The 19997-nt window shown below is 30.9% G+C and overlaps 1 protein-coding gene across 1 annotated transcript; it reads right to left on the bottom strand.

The window, feature by feature from the left end:
* Window positions 1–861: 861 nt before the first annotated feature.
* LOC145069283 (two-component response regulator-like PRR73) lies at window positions 862–5071 on the bottom strand. Its single transcript, XM_079016224.1, has 8 exons — window positions 4829–5071; window positions 3955–4455; window positions 3626–3787; window positions 3363–3496; window positions 2892–3083; window positions 2679–2793; window positions 1432–2591; window positions 862–1334 (listed from the first exon to the last, which is right to left on the bottom strand). Exons 2-8 carry the CDS (start codon window positions 4316–4318, stop codon window positions 1227–1229), a joined length of 2235 nt encoding a protein of 744 aa, XP_078872350.1. The 5' UTR covers window positions 4319–4455; window positions 4829–5071; the 3' UTR covers window positions 862–1226.
* Between the last annotated feature and the right edge of the window lie 14926 nt (window positions 5072–19997).

Here is a 19997-nt window from a genome sequence, read left to right as displayed (position 1 = left end):
ATCTTGCGCACACCTCCACCTCTGCCCTTATCCGATATCGCATGCGTTGTGACCTCTCATGGTAGCTACCCCATCATTCTAAATGAAGTTTCATCATTGACGCTCTACATTGATTGCTTCTGTATGTATTTTGTGTTCATCTGCAATTGCGATTCGTGTCTTCATCAACAATAGGTATGTGTGTTGATTTCTATGTCTATATATGTGCGGGTATGTGTTTGTGTGAAATTTAAATTTTGGGTAGTTGATGATGTTTGATCACCAGGTATTTGTTAATTTGTTCCATTGAATATATATATATATATATATATATATATATATATATATATATATATATATATATATATATATATATATATATATATATATATTATCTTTTACCAAACTGATGTTGTTCGTGTGAGGGGTTTAGGGCTTAATGTGGTGAAGATGTAATTACAAAGAGAAGGCAGATAAATTCATGTTGTTGATCATGAAACTCCTTCCTCTGTCAAAGCAAACTATGTAGCTTATGTGGATTATTTTGGCTTCTCCATTCATTTTTAAAGTAAAATTGGAATTTATATAAATTGTTGCTAGAAATCAAAGTGGGTGATTAACTTGTTATAAATGGACGAATAACAAATTTACATGTAGGATGGTGAAATTGTTTTCTGATTTGTTTTGAGTTTAAGCAATAAAGACCTAGAATTAATTCAGAAGATTAAAATGGTAAATTTTATCATGCAACAATATTTTACCAAACAACATGTTTTTATTCAAATACATATTCATTCGGTGCCCCTGAATTATCCAAAGGCTATCAAACCGCTTACATAGTTGAAGATGTTAAAAATGAAATCTAAAAAACTTTTAGTGAGATGATAAAAAACCTTGCTCAAATAAAAAGATAATCTTGGAGAATAGTTCAAGAACATCAAAGCAACAGCAATAAGCAAACATTATTAGGCCATGAGTTCAAGATCAAACATAATCAAGAACCCTCGGATTTAAAAAAAAAAAAAAAAAAAAAAAAAAAAAAAAAAAGCTTCTTCCTAGAGAAACATGGGACTATAATATATCCTGATCGAAGACTCAGTCAAATTTCATCCTTCTAATTCTTCATTGTGTCCCATGTATCCCATCTTCAAATGTACCCTTCATATCTACCCCCAACAACAACAGTTAACCTTTTCATCTACTTATTATTTCATATAGAAAAACAACAAACACCGACTTGACAACCGTTACGAATCAGCATCCTCATTGTTAACGCCGTTAGCACCATGTCGAACAAATTGTCCACGGACACGTGGCCTCTGTTCTGCCAACCTCTTTCTGCTTTGGTATCTCACCTGATGAAGAATGTGTTCAATAATTTTAAACTCAAATGAAAATGGAAATTGTTAAATGGAAGACACGTGTCACTGAAAGAAGACAAATTACAAATACCTTTTTCTCAAAGCATCTTTCTTTCCTCTTCTGACGGAATTTATTCAGGGCAGCCTCTCGTTGCGCTAATCGGTCTTGATCCACCCCGCTCCCTCGTGCACTACCACTTCCACTTCCGCTTCCATCACCGCCGTTACATTTTCCGGCGACTCCATTATCAACAACCGGAGCAGCGGTTTTCCCTTGCTGCCAACCCCCACCCTTTTCCATTTCTCCATTACTCTTATTAATATTAATATTATTATTATTATCATTATTATTGCTTCCCGAGGCACTCCCAAAATTAGCCGCGTTTCCTTCAGCCGACACCGTCAAAATATTCGAAACCATGTCGGGATCCACCATTTTCTGTTGCTGAAGTTTATGGACGTGGTGGTGGTGGTGGTGGTAGTGGTGGTGGTGGTGACGGACTTGAACCTGCTGCCCCGCCGCCTTTGTGTTATCACCGTCAGTACAGGGCTCGAGAGGTTGAAGGTTGGTGGTGGAAGTTAGGTGAACCGCTTGGATGGTTGAACCGTTTGCGTTTGGAACCGGTTTGTCATCCGGTTTGGTTGGGAAAGCGTTATTGGTGGTGGACCCCATATCGTCGCTCCCATTCGACGGCTGATTACGGTTTCCGTTTGAGTTGGAATTTATGTTATCGGCGTTTACCGCTTCTGAGCTGATACCTAATGGCGAACAGCTGCCTACGATTCCAGTTTGAGCCTGATTAACGTTCGATACAGTGTTGGTGTTGTACCTTGAGAAAGCTGAAACACCGGAATGGCGTAACACATTCCGGTCTTCGCCACCGGCATCGGCATCGGCATCTTCCACGTCTCTTGGCCTCTTTAAACTCAGCTCCAGGGTAGGTGGCGATTCTTTTGAATAATAAACAGATTTATTATTATTATTATTAATATTAGTATTATTATTTTCAATATTAATGTTCTTGAGCAATTGGGTTGCTTTTGGTAAAGCTTCATTTTGAACATTCGTCATCGTCATCTTGGTGGGACCATTTTCGCAACCAATTTTCATACTAATATCCAAATCATCGCCCACTTTTTTCAAATTTGACCCGGAAAACTTGCTCATTGACTTTTTCTTTGCATCTTCAACCTCGAAACTTGAACTGTTAGGGACTCCGATTTCCAAGTCTTTCCCCATTTCAACAGTTTCTATAAGAAGATCAAACATTTAAGGCAATAATATTATTATATGAACAGGATGATGAAAAAGTTAATGAAGATGCTAAAATTAGTAACCTAATTTATCTTCCTGGGTGACATGTTCTTTTCTGACACGTGGATCTTGTAATTTGTCCCACACGGATTGCGCTTGGGAGCTATTAACTTCTACAGCTCTCTTTGACCATGAACTCTAGATAGGACGATTGTAAAATATGTGATAAGTATAAATACTTTTAAAAAATTTAAGAAGATTGAATGTTTTTTCATGCAAGGAAGAGCAAAATTTACCTGAGTTCCACTTCCATTATCGCTGCCACCCTTGGCAGTTAGATCCATGCTTACGTCATCATCACTGGTATGACTATCATCCTCATCGTCATCTTCTTCATCATCATTATCATCATCATGTTTGTTTTTGGTTATTGATTTTGCAGAAGATTTACGAGTCCGAATACCACTCTCACTCCCACTACCGCTAGACTGATGAAACAATGAGAAATTAAAGCAAAAGAACAGAAAGATTTTTAGATCGATTAATGGTGAATTTTGATAAAAATATAATTTTTGACATGGACAGATGAGCATATTGGAGAAGTTAAGTACGTAGTAGATAGCTCAAATCCAGTACACTCCACCCCACAATAAGTAACATACGAAATCAGAACACACCTGAAGCCGAAGTCCAAAACTTGTTTCCATTTTTAGTCATGAAGATAGATCATACATGAAACCATAACATATAACACTAAATTAACTCACACTGTGACATTTCCTCCATACATGCTGCCAGAGGTTTTTTAGCTCATTCTTTCGAATAGGCTTGACTAAAAAGTCAACAGCACCTTTGGATAAACAATTAAAGACTATACCCATTGAGTCATCGGATGACATCACTGCACGTAAAACTCATTAAGTACAAATCTAACCACATAATAGTAATAATAAAAATTATTTTGTTTAAAAAAAAAAAAAACTTGAGATTTATTAATTCATAACTTGTAAGAACAAAGATATATACTCACTTATCACTGGGACATTCTTGCGAGTCACATGGTTCATGATCTTGGATAAAAGACCAATACCCGATAAATATGGCATTAAAACCTCCGTTAAAACAATATCGATTTGTTTGTTTTGATCAATCAACACTTTCCATGCTTCTACACCATTTGCTACAGCCGTAACTGCAATAAAGTAATTAAATTTCGTCAACAAATTAACAAAAAGAATCAGTTATAAACCTTCATAGCCTTAGTTTACTTACACCATCAATCATCGTAAACAATACTAGGCAATAGGCATATACGTATACGTACCAGAAGCATTTATTGACATATGAATAGTAAAAAACCTTCATAGCTGCAATTACGGAGGAGAGCACTGACAACATGACGAGTTGAATCATCGTTTTCAACCAGAAGAACTTTGAGAGATCTAAGAGGAAGAAACCTCTCCCATTCAACCATGGAGCCTTGATGTTGTTGATGTTGTCTATGAAGAGCATCGTGGGGGGGATGAACGTGAACCAGGTTTTTCTGGTTCTGGCGACCACTATTCACATCTTCGTTAATCCTTGACTCGTCTTCTTCGGAGAGACCTTGACCATCAAACCCCGCTCCATTTCTGACTTGCTTGAGCTCGTCCCGGTGGTGGTGGTTGAGCTCCGCCAACCCTTTAGTTGCCGGAACATTGGTGTTCACTGTAATACTCCTCATCAACAGAATTCAAACAGACTGTCGGTGAACAAGGCGTTGGTTTGAGAAATTAACACAAATTGCTTCTTGTTTGAAAAGTGGCACATAACGTTGTCTCCAAGTGATGAACGTTTTGAAAGATATCTTCAAATAATCCTCTGTATAAATCGGATGAGAGAATCAGAAAATATGAACCGATCAAGGTAAAATGATTCACGGTAGATAAAAGGAAACAGTTTACATCAAACAACAACCTGCAATTTGGTTCATACATATTTCTATAATTTCCATTTTTTAGAACAAGCACTACACTCAGATTCATACACAATCCATCATGAACGTCTAAAACAACTATAATTAAAAGTAGCTACATACAAATTTCAATCTACGGAAAATAGAAAGTTCTCAGATCTTCCCTGGACCAATTTCCTCAACAATAAACGAAAATTTCAGTAAAAAACATACCAAATGAATCATATTATGCTTCCACAACACTTCGGTTTGACTGTTACTTAAGAATAATAACATTACCGTGGTTACAGGAGAAACAGAGGACAGGGCTTTGACTCAAAGCTCAAATCCTCAAAATTCGGTCAAATTTTGCGTTGAACAATACAACGTTACAGCAAATCTGATAATATTTCGGTTTGATTTATCGATGAAACAAGTTTGAAGTTTGAAGTTAAAGAAATCATCCGGAATGGAGATTTATATATAGGGTTTGTTAGGTTGTCAGAAAGAGTAAAGGGGGTTTCGTATCTACTGGTTCATCGAGATTTTGTGGAGGAAGATATTATATTCGTTGTGATTACGTGGATTTATCAAGGGCCACGAAGGTGCCATGTAATCAGACACGTCGGATGACACGTAGGAAGGAGGATGGGAAATCAATATACGGGCTGAGAGTTGTTTTGGGGCGGATTTTGGATCTTGTAGGATCATTTTTAGATCCGATTTGCGTGGACACGTGGCGCTCTGTGTGATAAGTTAAAGGTTTGTCCTAACTTTTTGAACTAACAGACGCTTCAATATAACGGAAACACGCTTTTCTGTTCGCTTTAGCTGGAAACATGTGAACATGAAAATATCTCGTTATGGGCTGGGAAAGACGACCAGCAACTGTTTAGCCCGGCCCATGTAAAATTGTAAATAACTAGGGTTTCAACGTTCAAAATTAAAAATTCCAGGAGTACATTGTATTAAAAAAGTAATTCTATAACAATATAAATAAAAATAAAAATAATAATCAATAGTGATATACTCCATCCATTCCAAAATTATAGTCTATTTTTTCTGTTTGTTTTGTCCTAAAATAATAGTTCACTTCTAAAAATAAATAAGATTTTTACCAAAATACCTTATTATTATTATTACTTAATCAACTAAACATTTAATGGAACACTAAATACAAATAAGGACAAAATGTCATTTTATTATATAAAGTAAGTGGTAATTAATATTTTCTTAATATGTGTGTTTTTTTGTTTGTGGACAATAATTTTGAGACAGGGGGATTATATAAAAACAAATTTTGAGACCAACAATATATATATATATATATATATATATATATATATATATATACACACACACACACACACGATTGTGACAAATATTTTGTAAATGTGTATACTGTAAAAATAACTCAGAAGTTATAAAGTCATTTCTTCTTAGTTAAATTTAATTTGTGTTTGAATCAAAAGAGGTTTAGAAAACTGACATGGTATCATATATACGACTTAGTTATAGATTATACATTATTAACCCTGTGTTAGCGAGAATCTAACTGTTCTCATGAGGCTGTGATCGAAAACGTTTTTAATCGTTAATCTATGATGATTCATCATTCTTCCAAATCATTTTAAAAATTTTGAAGCTCCTTTGAAATTAGGGTTTGTGAGGTACTTTAATATGTTAATGAGCTTTTTTATTAACACTTGTTGTGCTGAATTTGAATTTTGTTTTATTGTTAAAAATTCTATGATATTAGGCCTTAGGGTCCTGAACAACTTTGTACTTGAAGTTCTTGATGCATCTCAATCTGATTTATTTACCAAGTTTGCATTCTCAAATGATCAAATTGCAAACTTTCTGAATTTAATAAATGAAAAATATAGACTAGAAGATGCATCCGCTAAACTCACAAGTAACTAAGTAAGAGTTGTTTTTATGCTCATATGGTTAATCTCAACTTTCATCATTTTAGAATCTTTGATAAGAGTGTTGTTGCGTTGACTCATCAGCCAACCAACACATGACAATTTCTGATAAAGCTCTTTCAAATTTGTAATTGTCATGTTATCTCGCTTTTATAAGGTGTATTAATAGTTCCAAATTTGAGAATCCATCATACAATATTTTAGTTTACAAATAAGTTGCGGACAATAAATGTTTAGTAAAAAAATGAAGTATATTTTCAGAATTTGTAGTCAAGACTGATTGTGGGGAGTGATAATAATTATATGGGATATATTATTTGAATTCGGTCTTATTAAATAAATGTGTAACTAATCTTATTAATGCAAAATATTTTGTGTCAAAGATAGTTTGCCATAATGGAATGGGTCACCCGTCTAATATAGTTTTAAGATTTTTAAAGAAAAGTCCAAAATTATGTAATAAGAATGTTCCACCTTGTGATGTGTGTCAAAAGGAAAAATAGTACAAACAATCATTTATTTTCAGTGTTTACAGACCTGTTAAATTAGGCTGGAGGGTGTGATGTCACTGAAACCGCACTCCCTTCCCCACCACATAAGCGTCATGTCATTTTTTACCACTCAAGTGTGGTTTCTTGCCACACCAAGGGAGTGGTGCCACACTTTTAGTTTTTATTTATTATTTTTTTTGTTAACTATTTAAATTTAATAAAACTTATTTTTTTTAATAAAAAAAACATAATTTTAAAAAGATAATATTTCATTAATTAAAAATACAAATACCATACATTACTTAATTTTAAAAAAAAACCCTAAAAATTTAGAAAAACAAAGTAGAAACATAAAACCTACAACTTAAAAACACACACACACACACGAAACGATTAAAAACTTGAAAAAAAGAACTAGAAATTAGTCACGATTGATGTAACGGTTTTTCACTTCCTCCTTCATCGCCAAAACCACTTCAAACTCGGCCCCGATCATATTCGACGTGTCCATCGTTAGTATTCGCATGTCGCTCTCCCTTTATTTCCGAAGCTCTCTTTCAGAAGCAAATTTCAAAATCTTGTCCATTCTGTTTTTTATACCCTTCATGTCGGATCTCATTTCTTTCAAATCATCTGAATCCGACGCTTTGCCTTTGCCTTTGCTTTTTGATTTGTCTCTTCCCATTGGTCGGGAAGGTGGTGAAACTGGAACATGTTCATCTTCATTCAGATCAAATTGAACACGAGCATCTGATGTAGTGTGGTCGGACTCAGATGTTCTGCTGCGTTTTGACCCACTGTCGATATGCTCGTCTGATGTTTTGCTACTCAGTCATTTCCTATTATCTTTCAAAAAAATTCAAACTTCAAGAAACTTGAAAGCCTTCAGATTTTCTTTTTGATACACTTTCAACGCTTTCTTCAAAATCACTCCATCGCTTTCTCCACTTTTTCATTGATGTTTCATGTTGTTCCACAAGTCATTAAACAACATGACTTCTTTGTTCATCTTCCCCCATTTGGAGTACACTTGATGTTTTGAACAGTATTCTCCACGGTTCATTCCTTTATGAAACTTGTGTAAAACGCGAATCCAAAAGCGGTCATGCTTTTGGTCTTTTCTAACCGTTGCATCTTCTGAAATATTGATCCAAGATTGTGCCAACACTAACGTTTGCAAAGGTTCCCAACATCTAGCCTCCGCCTTCTCTTTTCTTTTAGTTGCTGCTCGAGTGGGCTGAGTCTCTGTAACGAATTCCGGTTCAGAATCAGAAACGCTGTTTCTGGTTGTGTTTGTGTTTGTTGAACAAACTCGGGTTGAGATAAAAAATCAAATGGATTAAAATCCGGGTCGAGTTGTGGTAGTGGTAGTGTTTGTGGTTGTGGTTGCGCTGGTCGTTGTGGAAATAACGGAAACATACCGCCGTAGTGGTAATACGGAGGTGAGAAAATCGGTTGATCAAATGAAGGTAGTGGGGTGTTGGTATTTTTTACTGGTGTTTTTTCTTTGCTAGGTCGTTTGGAAGATGACATTTTTCAAAAAAAAATAGAGAAAAGGAGTAGAGATATGATAAAAAGTTGTGTAAAAATGTTGTGTAGAATGGTAATATATATATATATATATATATATATATATATATATATATATATATATATATATATGTGTGTGTGTGTGTGTGTGTAGTAAAGTTTAAAAAAAAAATAACCACAAAGACCATTCAACGGTCAAAAAGCCAGTCAACACCCAAGGACCAATGAAAATTCGCGGTATTCCCTAGCCGCACTGCGGCCAAGACCGCACCAGACCGCGGTCTGGGGGCGGTGTTCCAGGTCTATGTGGCACAAAGTGCGGTCTGGGACCGCACCCACACCGTGCAACCTTAGGAGGCCTTGTTTATTTAGAAGTATGAGATCCTTATATGGTGACTACTTATTATTGATCCATATCCTTTCTTACTATTGTTAGTGACTACACTAGAGTCGTTTGTGTTTATCTAAAGTCTAAAGAATAAGTTTTTGACTGTATAATCTCCTTTTAATATTGCTAAAACGCAGTTTAATGAAAAAAATTAAGATCATTTGCACATACAATGATATGAAAAATATGTTTTAATCGGGGTTTTAAATGTAAATACCGCTTATAAAGTTTTGACCCTTAAAAATAACTTTATTTTTTTCTCAAGCAATGTTAAGTTTTATAAAGATATTTTTTTGTTCAAAATGAAGTAAATTTTTTTAAAGAAATAGTTGTATTGGATGATTGTCTAAATATTTTGATGTTGATATTGGTGTCATCGAATGATGAAAGTCATACGTCTCTATAAATTGATGAGAATGGAGTTACTCATTACCGAGACGATAGCATCGGAAGCATCTTATGATCAAAACAAAATTTCCAGTGAAATTTTAAATTAACTTGATGATTGTATTATTGTTATAAACGAGTAAATACTTGGGGATCACCTTGGAGTTGGCTAAAAAGACATCTCATATTACAATATGGACACCCTAATTAATTTTTTAAATATTTTTATTGGCTAAAATTGCATTATTTTCCGAAAAAGCTGATTACTTTTGTATTATGGGGTTGGCTAAAAAGACACCCCATATTACAATATGGACACCCTAATTAATTTTTTAAATATTTTTATTGGCTAAAGTTGCATTATTTTCCGAAAAAACTGACGTTAATTATTTGTTGACTTTTTATAAAAGTGTCAATAGGGTGTTTAAAGGGTGTCTTATTAACAACACTCATTATTATTTATAAGAGGTTTTTGTAAACCTTTTTTACTAAAAACAAACTTAAAATGAAAATCCCCATAATAGGGAAGTTTTTTCAATTTAATTGCTTATGTTTTGTTTGAATATCTGTGTATTTGTAACTGGTTAAAAAACTATAGATCCACTATATCCTTGAAAAACTCAAAGGAATGAAAGAACTTGTTAATTATCCTTGAAAATGTTTTACTTTTAAAACGCTTATTTATTAGACCGGAGGGTGTGGGAGGGACTATTCCCTCACTTTTGGTGGACTATACTCCTCTTTTCTTTACTTCCCTTTCCCTCACCTAAAAGCCAAGGAATGGATGGGAAGCCCTTCCCTGACTTTTTTTTTTAATATATTTCATACATATATTATTCTTATTTTGTAGGGAATTAAAAACCATGAATTTTGATATATTTTTTATATTTTTATAATAGGTATATAATTTTATAAATATTAAAAAAAAAAAAAAAAACTGGCCAATAGCATGAGGAGAGAGTGCGGCACCCCACCTCTTTTACCGCGTTTCTTTCCCTCACCCATGGAGTGGTGTGCAGGAGTGAGGGAAGCTTCCCTCACCCTTTTCCCGCACCCACTCCGTCCGGCCTTCGGTTTTTTTATTTTTAGAGCATTTTAGTTAAAAATAAATAAAATAAAATAAAATATTAAAAAAAACTTATAAGGTTTTTATACTGGATAGGAAGTCTAAGTAGAGAGTCAAGGCTCCCACGAAGGTTGTAGAGGTAAAATATAAATAAATTGCAGTCTGTAATCTAAACCAGTAAATATACTTTCATATTTTAACATCGTTGTTTTTTATTTATTTATTTTATTATTATTATTTTTTTATACATATTATAATTTCATCATAAAGATATTCAAAAGTCATTTACCTTCATTTTGAGCATAGTCGAAATCTAGTATGTTATGTTAAGTGAAACGTATAAACAAAACAAACGAATAGCTTAATGTCCTAAACACGTAAAAATGCATAACTCTTGATATAATCAACTTAAATGGGTATACCTTTTTACACACCTTCCTTTTATATGCAATTCATCACAACGTTTAACAAAACCAACAATTAAATCTTACACCAAATATATATATATATATATATATATATATATATATATATATATATATATATATATATATATATATATATATATATATATATATATAACCAATATCCATAAAGTCATTGGTAACACGTGATTATTTTATATATATATATATATATATATATATATATATATATATATATATATATATATATATATATATATATATAATGCTAATAAAACGTGATTAGTTATTTTGACCTTGGAATAAAAGCAATATCATATTTATGTGGACACCATGAAGCATATATATAAGTTGCATTTCAAAGGAATAACTTTCACACTGAGGTTGATCACTACATCTTTAGTGTCACAAACATGATTCGGGCATCTTTTGTGTGGCCAAGAGGCCACTTGCTAGAATTGGTGAGGCATAGGAAATACAAGTGTCTTCGAGTTATTTCCTATTTAAAACACTGATAGGCTTCTTCTAATGTATGTTGTCTTTCATCCAATGTGATTAGATGATGTCCCCAATCAACTGCAAACTTATTGTTGCAACATAAAGTTGTAAATAATTTTGCCATATGTAACAAGTGTGTTTTTATATATTTTTTTATTTTGGAACAACAAATCTAGTATATTTTTAAAATACTTTTAATTTCATTTATGCCCGAAACGAGACTTAAATTCTTGACCGCAAAGAGGAGAGCAACTGACCAACATTTAATACTGCTGAGCTAGAAACCAACCGAGCAACTTTTAATTTCATTTTTTAAGAAAATTAAGTAATCTAACAATTATAAATGAGTTTTTTCTAAAAAAAAAAAACCATATTTTTCCTCTTTTTGAAAAATAATCATTTTCCGGAATACTGTTCACATTCTAGAGGTTTATTTTGTTTTTTTTTTTGAAAGAAATCTTTTTATTTTTGTTTGGGATTCCGAATGTTACATTTCGAAATGTTTAATGTCACCGTTTGTCAATAAAATGGCTAATTTATGCACTAATATCGTATATATTCCGCAACTATGCCTATTTAACTTTTTGTTAGTTTTAAGTTAAAAAAACAAAAAGAAATTCTCGTAATCGGTATTATTCATCGGATTTTAGATTTGTTTTTAAAATTTCAAAGTTTTTATTTAAATCTAGAATGTTGGTCCGAAATCAATCTGAAATGTACTTTTTAAAATGTGATTAGATTACTTAATTTCCCTATTTTTATTTGTTAATGATACACCAAAAACACAACTTATAACTATTGGGATTTTATAAATGTTGGTTTTGTGGGTGGAAGACAATAATTACGTCGGGCATAACACAACGATCCAATTGATCATTCAATTATCAATTGAAAATATAATTTAACCTACATTGATAAAACACATGTGATGATCATGGCACATAAGAAAGTATTGTTTCCTTAAATGTTTATATAACACTCTAAAACGTTGTGAATCTCGTGTGTGACAACCTTACCATTTGGTGCAACTATTCGATGCAAACATACATTATTGTCAATTGTTAGTATATAAGTATTATTAATTAGTATTGTACATGTTATTTATTTTCCGGCCCATGGGTTTATTCATGGTGTAATCTTTGTTTTATTATTCTTATAAATTGTCAATCAATGAGAGAAGGATGACCATGGAAAAATACATATTACATGGTATCAAAGCTAAATTAACCCTACTCGTTTTCCTTAATTCTTTCCTTCAAAGCTAAATTAATCCTTTTTGACTTCGAAAGATCTCTTCCATTTTTACCCCTATTCGATTTCCTCCCCTCTCTTTGGTACTAAGCATATTGTCAAAGCACTCATTTGCATTATTTCTTCTGATGTCTTTCCCACAGATTAAATCCTAAATGCCTTCAAAGGTAAGTTATGTAGTTCCAGATGAACTACTAATAATTGTGACTATTCCTAACACGCTTTCTGATAGTGACGATAATAACAAAGTGACTGAACTTTGTTATCAAAACCAATATCAACATATATCTTGATATTTATTGAATTGAACTTGTTGTCGTGATTTGTCACATATCCTCCTTCATCTGTCTTTATATTCACAAGTTGTCTAATCATTAAAACCTTATTGGCTACATAAGCTTTATTGTACATTGGCGTTATTTTACAAATCTCATTTAATTTTTATTATTTTTGTTTTTGGCAACATTAATAACTGCTCTTAAAAATATGCATAAGAAATTCAGATTTTCAAATTTGCTAAAAAATTGAAATATTGATTTTTTTTAATATATTAGATTTATGGAACTTTTTTTTTGATCAACAGAATTTTATAAATGACTAGGCAAAGGCTAGAAAAAAAAAAAAACCAATTTTACAAGGTTTTTTTTTTTTCGTTCTCTTAGTATTCTATTCATTACTTTGTGTTGGTTGTTTCAGTTTTAATGGTTTTGTATAAGTTGCTGGTTGAATTTAAAATTGTTACAAAGTAAAATTAATGAATATTGTACCCCATCCAACCGATCCCAAGGTGAACTATCATCATTAAAACTTAGTTCTTTTTTCTTTTTTCAGTTAATGATCTCATATCACACCGGTGCAAAGTCATTATGTGGCAAGTAACTCGGAGAGGAGTAAGATCCAAGGGAACATGTCTAAGTTTTGTAATTTCAGACCCATATTATCAAATTCTAATAACTTTGGCTCATGTCAATTGTCATGGGTGCATGTTTGTAACTATTAAATGTATCATTGTATGCACTTGAGACATCTTAAATAATTTCCCATCGCCTAGTGCTTCTTGATATTGCAAGATTTGAGGGAAGGACTGACATTTAACGATGATACTAAACAACTCATTTTGGAACTGTGTCGTGCATGCTTTTCCTGCCAACCCTGATTGATGAAACCCTAAAGATTTAAAAATGAGATCGACCTATGTGAGGTGCACAAATAATACTCGGTGAGCCAAGGTGTTGTTGTTACTTTAGACATCTTAATAGACCCAAAATTTTCGTTGTTCTACCCTTTGGAAAACAATAATATCATTGCTCAACTGGTAACCCATGAAAAACAATAAAAAGAAAGCCATTTTCTTTTATTTCCCCATTGGTTTCCTTTTCTTTTCTTTCTCGTTGGTTCTTACTAAATAACTTTGAATCTTATTTTATTTGTTTCTTTAGTTTTCTTCATCGCATCTTATGCTTTATCAAGGTGGACATGCTTGTGGCATAGAGTACATCGCCTATTTTATCCCCTTCTTTTATGAACCAACCCTTTTTTACCAACAAAAATGGAACATATATTCATGGTCCTTCCCCTTCACTTGTGATCTCCTTTGAAGTTAGCCATATACATTAATGGATGGCAATGGATGTGTTTTACAATACTGGATATTGGTTTGTTCTTCTTTATATGGTATAAACCATTATTCATTAAAATTAGGGGACCAAATGGACATGAGAATGATTTTTGAATCCAATTTGGATATGGGAGAAATACCAAATATAACAACAAATCTTGTATTCATCTAATAAATATGACATTGATTATCGTACAAGAATGCATAATATATAGTCGTAAAGGGCAATTGTATGTAAAATAAACATAATTTCACGAAATATATTCATATTCTAATAAAAAATATGTTGATTCTCCTTTCGTTATGTGTCATCATAATTCGTCTCCTAATTAATATCATGTCATATGTCAACATATTGATTCTCCATTTCAAATTTCAAATTTTAAAATTTAAATTTCTTATTCTAATTACATTAAATTAAATAACATTAAAATTAGAATTAAAATAAAATTAATATTGATTATAAAGTCACGTATTTATTTAAATTGACGATTATAATTTTATATAACTAAAAAATATCTCTTAATTAATAACTTATTTAAAATAGTTAATTAATAATTTTGAATTTTTATTATAAAAGTTTAATTAATTTTATAACCGTGGTTTCTACGGGTTAATAATAGTTCTCTATTGAACTTATATATATATATATATATATATATATATATATATATATATATATATATATATATATATATATAAAAGTTCAATAAAAAAACTATTGTTAATGATTATACAAGGAATCAAATATTTTTTCAAGTTTTAAAGTTTATTTTTTATCAAAAAAAAATAATAATAAATATATAAATTCATAAATTCACGTTGTGAATGCTTATATATTTTTCGGATTCACCGTGTGAATTCATATTCGCATTGTGAATTTATACAGATTCATACTCTGAATTTGATGAAATTTTTTTTATTGAATATGATATCATTGGAAAAATGATAAAAAATTATAAATTTCTATATATTTGTTTTATAAAAAATAAAAACATTATAGTATGCAAAAGACAATATGCAAATATGCAATACATTGCCACAATGATAATATCTCGGTCCTTTTGGTCGCATTACGCCACAACTGTTATGCAAATAATAATATGCAAACAACAACATGCAAACCTCGTCGTTGTGCTAATTGTTTCAGTTTCTATTGCTTTCTTAATGAATTACATTGCCACCAACACAATCTCGGACATTGCCATTTACTTTACATAATCACAACCCCTATTGATTTTCTCATTATGTATTGGGCCCTTTGGACATTCTCAAATTCTTGGATTTTAGAAAAGAAGAAACCAAGAAAATATATTTTTAGGACAAGATTGTTACACATATGTTTTTTCGTTGAATTCTAAAAAGGGCTAAGATAAAACTTAATTAGGTGGGTTGGTTATAGAAACTAATTATTGTTATATTATAATTATTTTTTAAAATTTTACTAGTTTCTTGTTAGTTTTACAATGATAATTCGTCTGTTCAAAAATAAAATCAGTGGTAGTATAATTGTAGAGGTGCAAACGAGTCAAGCTACTCGCGATCTATTCGGGATCGGCTCGTTAAAAGTTCGAATCGAAACCGGTTTTAAACGAGCCCGAGCTCGAGCTCGAGCTTAATATTAAGCTCGTTTATTAAACGAGCTCGAGCTCGAACCTATGTCACTAAGCTCGACTAGGCTTGCGAGCCTAAACGAACCTTTATATAATATTATTTATTATTATTTTCATATATTAAAATAAAAACATATTTTGGAAATTATGGATTTCGGGTATTAGTAAACGAAATTCTTAACGAGCTTAAGCTTATTTAGGCATATCAAATGAAAAACGAGTTGAGCTCTAGCCCGAGCCGAGCTTGTATAATTCTTTACGAGCTCGAACCGAGCTCAGTAAAAGAAAGCTCGAATCGAGCCGAGCATAACTTAAACGAGCTCGAGTCGAGCCTAGTCAGGCTCGGGCTCGGCTCGTTTGCACCATAAGTGTAAGTTTAGTTTTCAATAAGTTATTTCTATAATTTTCTTAATAAAATATATATTATACATTTAACAAGTAATGGATAATTTTGGTTGAATTAGGTGATAGTCTAAACCCTTAAGTATCATATGTTCTAAAATTGGAATAGTCCTTTTTTGGGAAAAAATATTGTTAAAGGAATAACTTATGAGTGGCTCATATTGAATTCCAAAACATATACGATTTCTCAAAGCCTGGACCAGAAAAATTCGATTCCAATGAACAAAAGCTCAATTTTATTCTAAGTAGCAACTTACACTTACGCGACACATGTAACATCATAAATGTTAACAAGACAATAGACTTGAATCCAAGATATAGCTAAACCATCCATATTAATACACTTATGAATTCCTTTTTCTTATGTCATTTTTCACGATTACGTTCTACATAAATTAAATTACATATTATTGATGCAAATAATTTGTATTATGTCATAATTCCATTTGTTTATATTCCTGATAAACAAAAGATGGTAGTTACATTGTTATAAAAAACATATTGTTTGAATTTAAAAAAAACAAATATATCTGGCTATATCTACATATCTAGATATCTATATATAGAAACAAGTTCAATAGATAACTATATTTACGGAAAGGAACCAAAGAACTTGTTATCCATATTGAATTTTGACATCAAATTTATATGTAGACTTGGTATAACTTATCTATGAGATATGTACACCAAATTTATATGGACCAAATATTCATTTCTTTAAAAGAAATATTTTTTTTAAAAGCCTCTCACGCGCATTAATTCGGAAAAAAAATATATTTTAGTATCACATATATGCATAGCTTCATGTGTACATTTTTTTCCATTATTGCGAAAATTTCATAAATATTTTTATTTTAACGTTGAAAAAAAATACATATTTGGTGCATATACGTATATTTTTATGTATATACGCATTTTCAAAAAAATGTGTACATGGACTTGCAAAAAAAAGTTATTTTGCAATTATTTTTTATATTTGTTTAGACAAGCCATACTCAATATACATTTGAAATTTAGCGTCCAAACTCAATGTAGATAACAATATTTCCGTTTCATTCCCTCAATTTGGTGCATATACATATATTTTTGTCTGTATGAGCATTTAAACAAAAAATGTGCACATAGACCTAAAAAAATTATTTTTCAATTAACTTTTATAGATAAGTCATATCTTATTCAGTTTCATTCTTTCAATTTAGTTAAACTATATTTATTTGAAACGCCAAAAACTTTTCATTTTATGTTATTTAACTTTTTGTTTGGTTGAAATGTTTGACATATATATATATATATATATATATATATATATATATATATATATATATATATATATATATATATATATAAACATTATTTCCATATAGATTGAGCCTTTTGATCTCTAAGAAAAGGTTGAATGACAAAATATATAAGGAGAAGTAAAGACTTATACGGTTATTCAAAGTTTTGAAAAAGGCTAAAAGCTATATGAGTTATTTTTTATGTTTCAATTTATATCTATCTTTTTCCTTGTATATTCTTTTAAGTTTAAGAAAAAAAGTCTCTCTCTCTCTCTCTCTCTCTCTCTCTCTCTCTCTCTCTCTCTATATATATATATATATATATATATATATATATATATATATATATATATATATGAACATTATTTCCATATAGATTGAGCCTTTTGATCTCTAAGAAAAGGTTGAATGACAAAATATACAAGGAGAAGTAAAGACTTATACGGTTATTCAAAGTTTTGAAAAAGGCTAAAAGCTATATGAGTTATTTTTTATGTTTCAATTTATATCTATCTTTTTCCTTGTATATTCTTTTAAGTTTAAGAAAAAAAGTCTCTCTCTCTCTCTCTCTCTATATATATATATATATATATATATATATATATATATATATATATATATATATATATATATATATATATATATATATATATATATATATATATATATATATATATGAACATTATTTCCATATAGATTGAGCCTTTTGATCTCTAAGAAAAGGTTGAATGACAAAATATACGAGGAGAAGTAAAGACTTATACGATTATTCAAAGTTTTGAAAAAGGCTAAAAACTATATGAGTTATTTTTTATGTTTCAATTTATATCTATCTTTTTCCTTGTATATTCTTTTAAGTTTAAGAAAAAAAGTCTTTTGTTGTATATTTAGAATTTTATCAATAAAGTTTTTAATATATATATATATATATATATATATATATATATATATATATATATATATATATATATATATATATATATATATATATATATCAATTATTTCATTAGTTTAGTCATAACAACAGAACTATTTTTTACCATATTTTCACATGAGCTATAAATATCCAGTATACCCTATTATGGATTCAGATCATTTGTGTTTTTCAATAACCATGTTTCGAATTAATCCACATAAAATCTGAATTTCTTTAAAAAAATCAAATTTATTCCAATCAAATAAATACTTGAACTTTAAAAAATAACGGATAAAGAATTTTGAAACAAACATTTTTTAATCGGATACATATCTGTATTTTTTAAAACTGGTTAATGTTTGTGTACCTTTAACTCGAAACATAAACAAAGAGTTTTATGAAATTGAAAGAATTTTTTTTTTGGTTTGGAGCATGGTTGTTAAGATCTCGATTTTGATTTTAAGATCTTACGATCTTAAAATCCTACAAGCCAAAAACGATCACAATCTCAGTAGGTCTATCTGAAGCAAGATCTATAGTGAGATCTTAAGATCCCGACTAGGAACTTAAGAGCTTAACAATGATCCGATCTCACCTCTCGAGTTTTATTAAACAGTCGAACCTCAAAAATTTATTTATTCAACTTGAAATTGAGCATCACATGTTTCAAGAAGCCTCATAGAGTTTAATCGATTCATTTCAAATTAGGCAGGTCATACGCATTGATATTCCTTTTATGATGTTAAGCCTTTAGTTTTATGTGTTATATGATCATAATTATCTTGTTTCTTGTTGCAATTAAGATGTTTTGTTTTTCATAATTTTTAGGTTTTGAAACAACAAAAATTATGGTTCATATTTGAACACATAAAGTTAACTTCATATTGACGTCTTAATCAACATAGGTTATAATGTATATTAACACCCAATACCATACAAACAAATTTGAATATGAGTTCATTTTTGTAACGTCCCAAAAATCACAACCAAAATTTTTATTTTTAAGTTAAATAAAAACATTGTTTCCATGAAAACAAAGTCAAGAAAATCATAAGTATCAAAATACAATCATCTCAAAAATTAGTGTGACAACCCAAGTTGTTCTGTTACATTTTCCCGTTACCGTTAACGGAATATTCCAGTTTATAAAAGTTCCGTTAATTAGAGGTCGTCAATTTAATAAACATTTCATTTGTTATATTTATTTATGTCGTTAAGTCGTGATAAAAGAAAATAAAAACTTGTATTGCACATTTCCATTTAGTTGGAAAAGTTAGTTTTTATTATTACGACCACTAAATCGGGTGCGACCAAAAGCCCCGTATAACGGCAGTATCGGGTAGATTTCCACTAAGCTTCAACTCTAACCCCTATATAAGGGAGAGTAAACTTCATTTCCATCTTTTTACTCTCTCTCTAAACTCTCTCTCTACAACTTTTTCTCGAGCCAAAAATCGTCTGTTTCGAGCCCCAAACGAGTAGGTAAACTATCCTAACTTGTTATATAGCTTATCTAGCCTGCAAATTCGAGTTTAAAACATAAAATAGGGACAAAATTATGAGTTTACGGACCAAGAACACTCTTGGGCCGTGAACATCATTTAATGGGGTTTTTAAGCCCCAAAACCCCTCCAAATTGCCCCTAAGGCTTAGATATGACTTTTAGGCTTACATAT

Source organism: Lactuca serriola, chromosome 8 (assembly GCF_051521515.1).
Source record: "Lactuca serriola cultivar US96UC23 chromosome 8, Lser_US96UC23_V15, whole genome shotgun sequence".
In the NCBI taxonomy this organism is placed as follows: domain Eukaryota; kingdom Viridiplantae; phylum Streptophyta; class Magnoliopsida; order Asterales; family Asteraceae; genus Lactuca; species Lactuca serriola.
The sequence above is the reverse complement of the archived record's forward strand: the minus strand, read 5'-3'. Positions and strand labels throughout refer to the sequence as shown.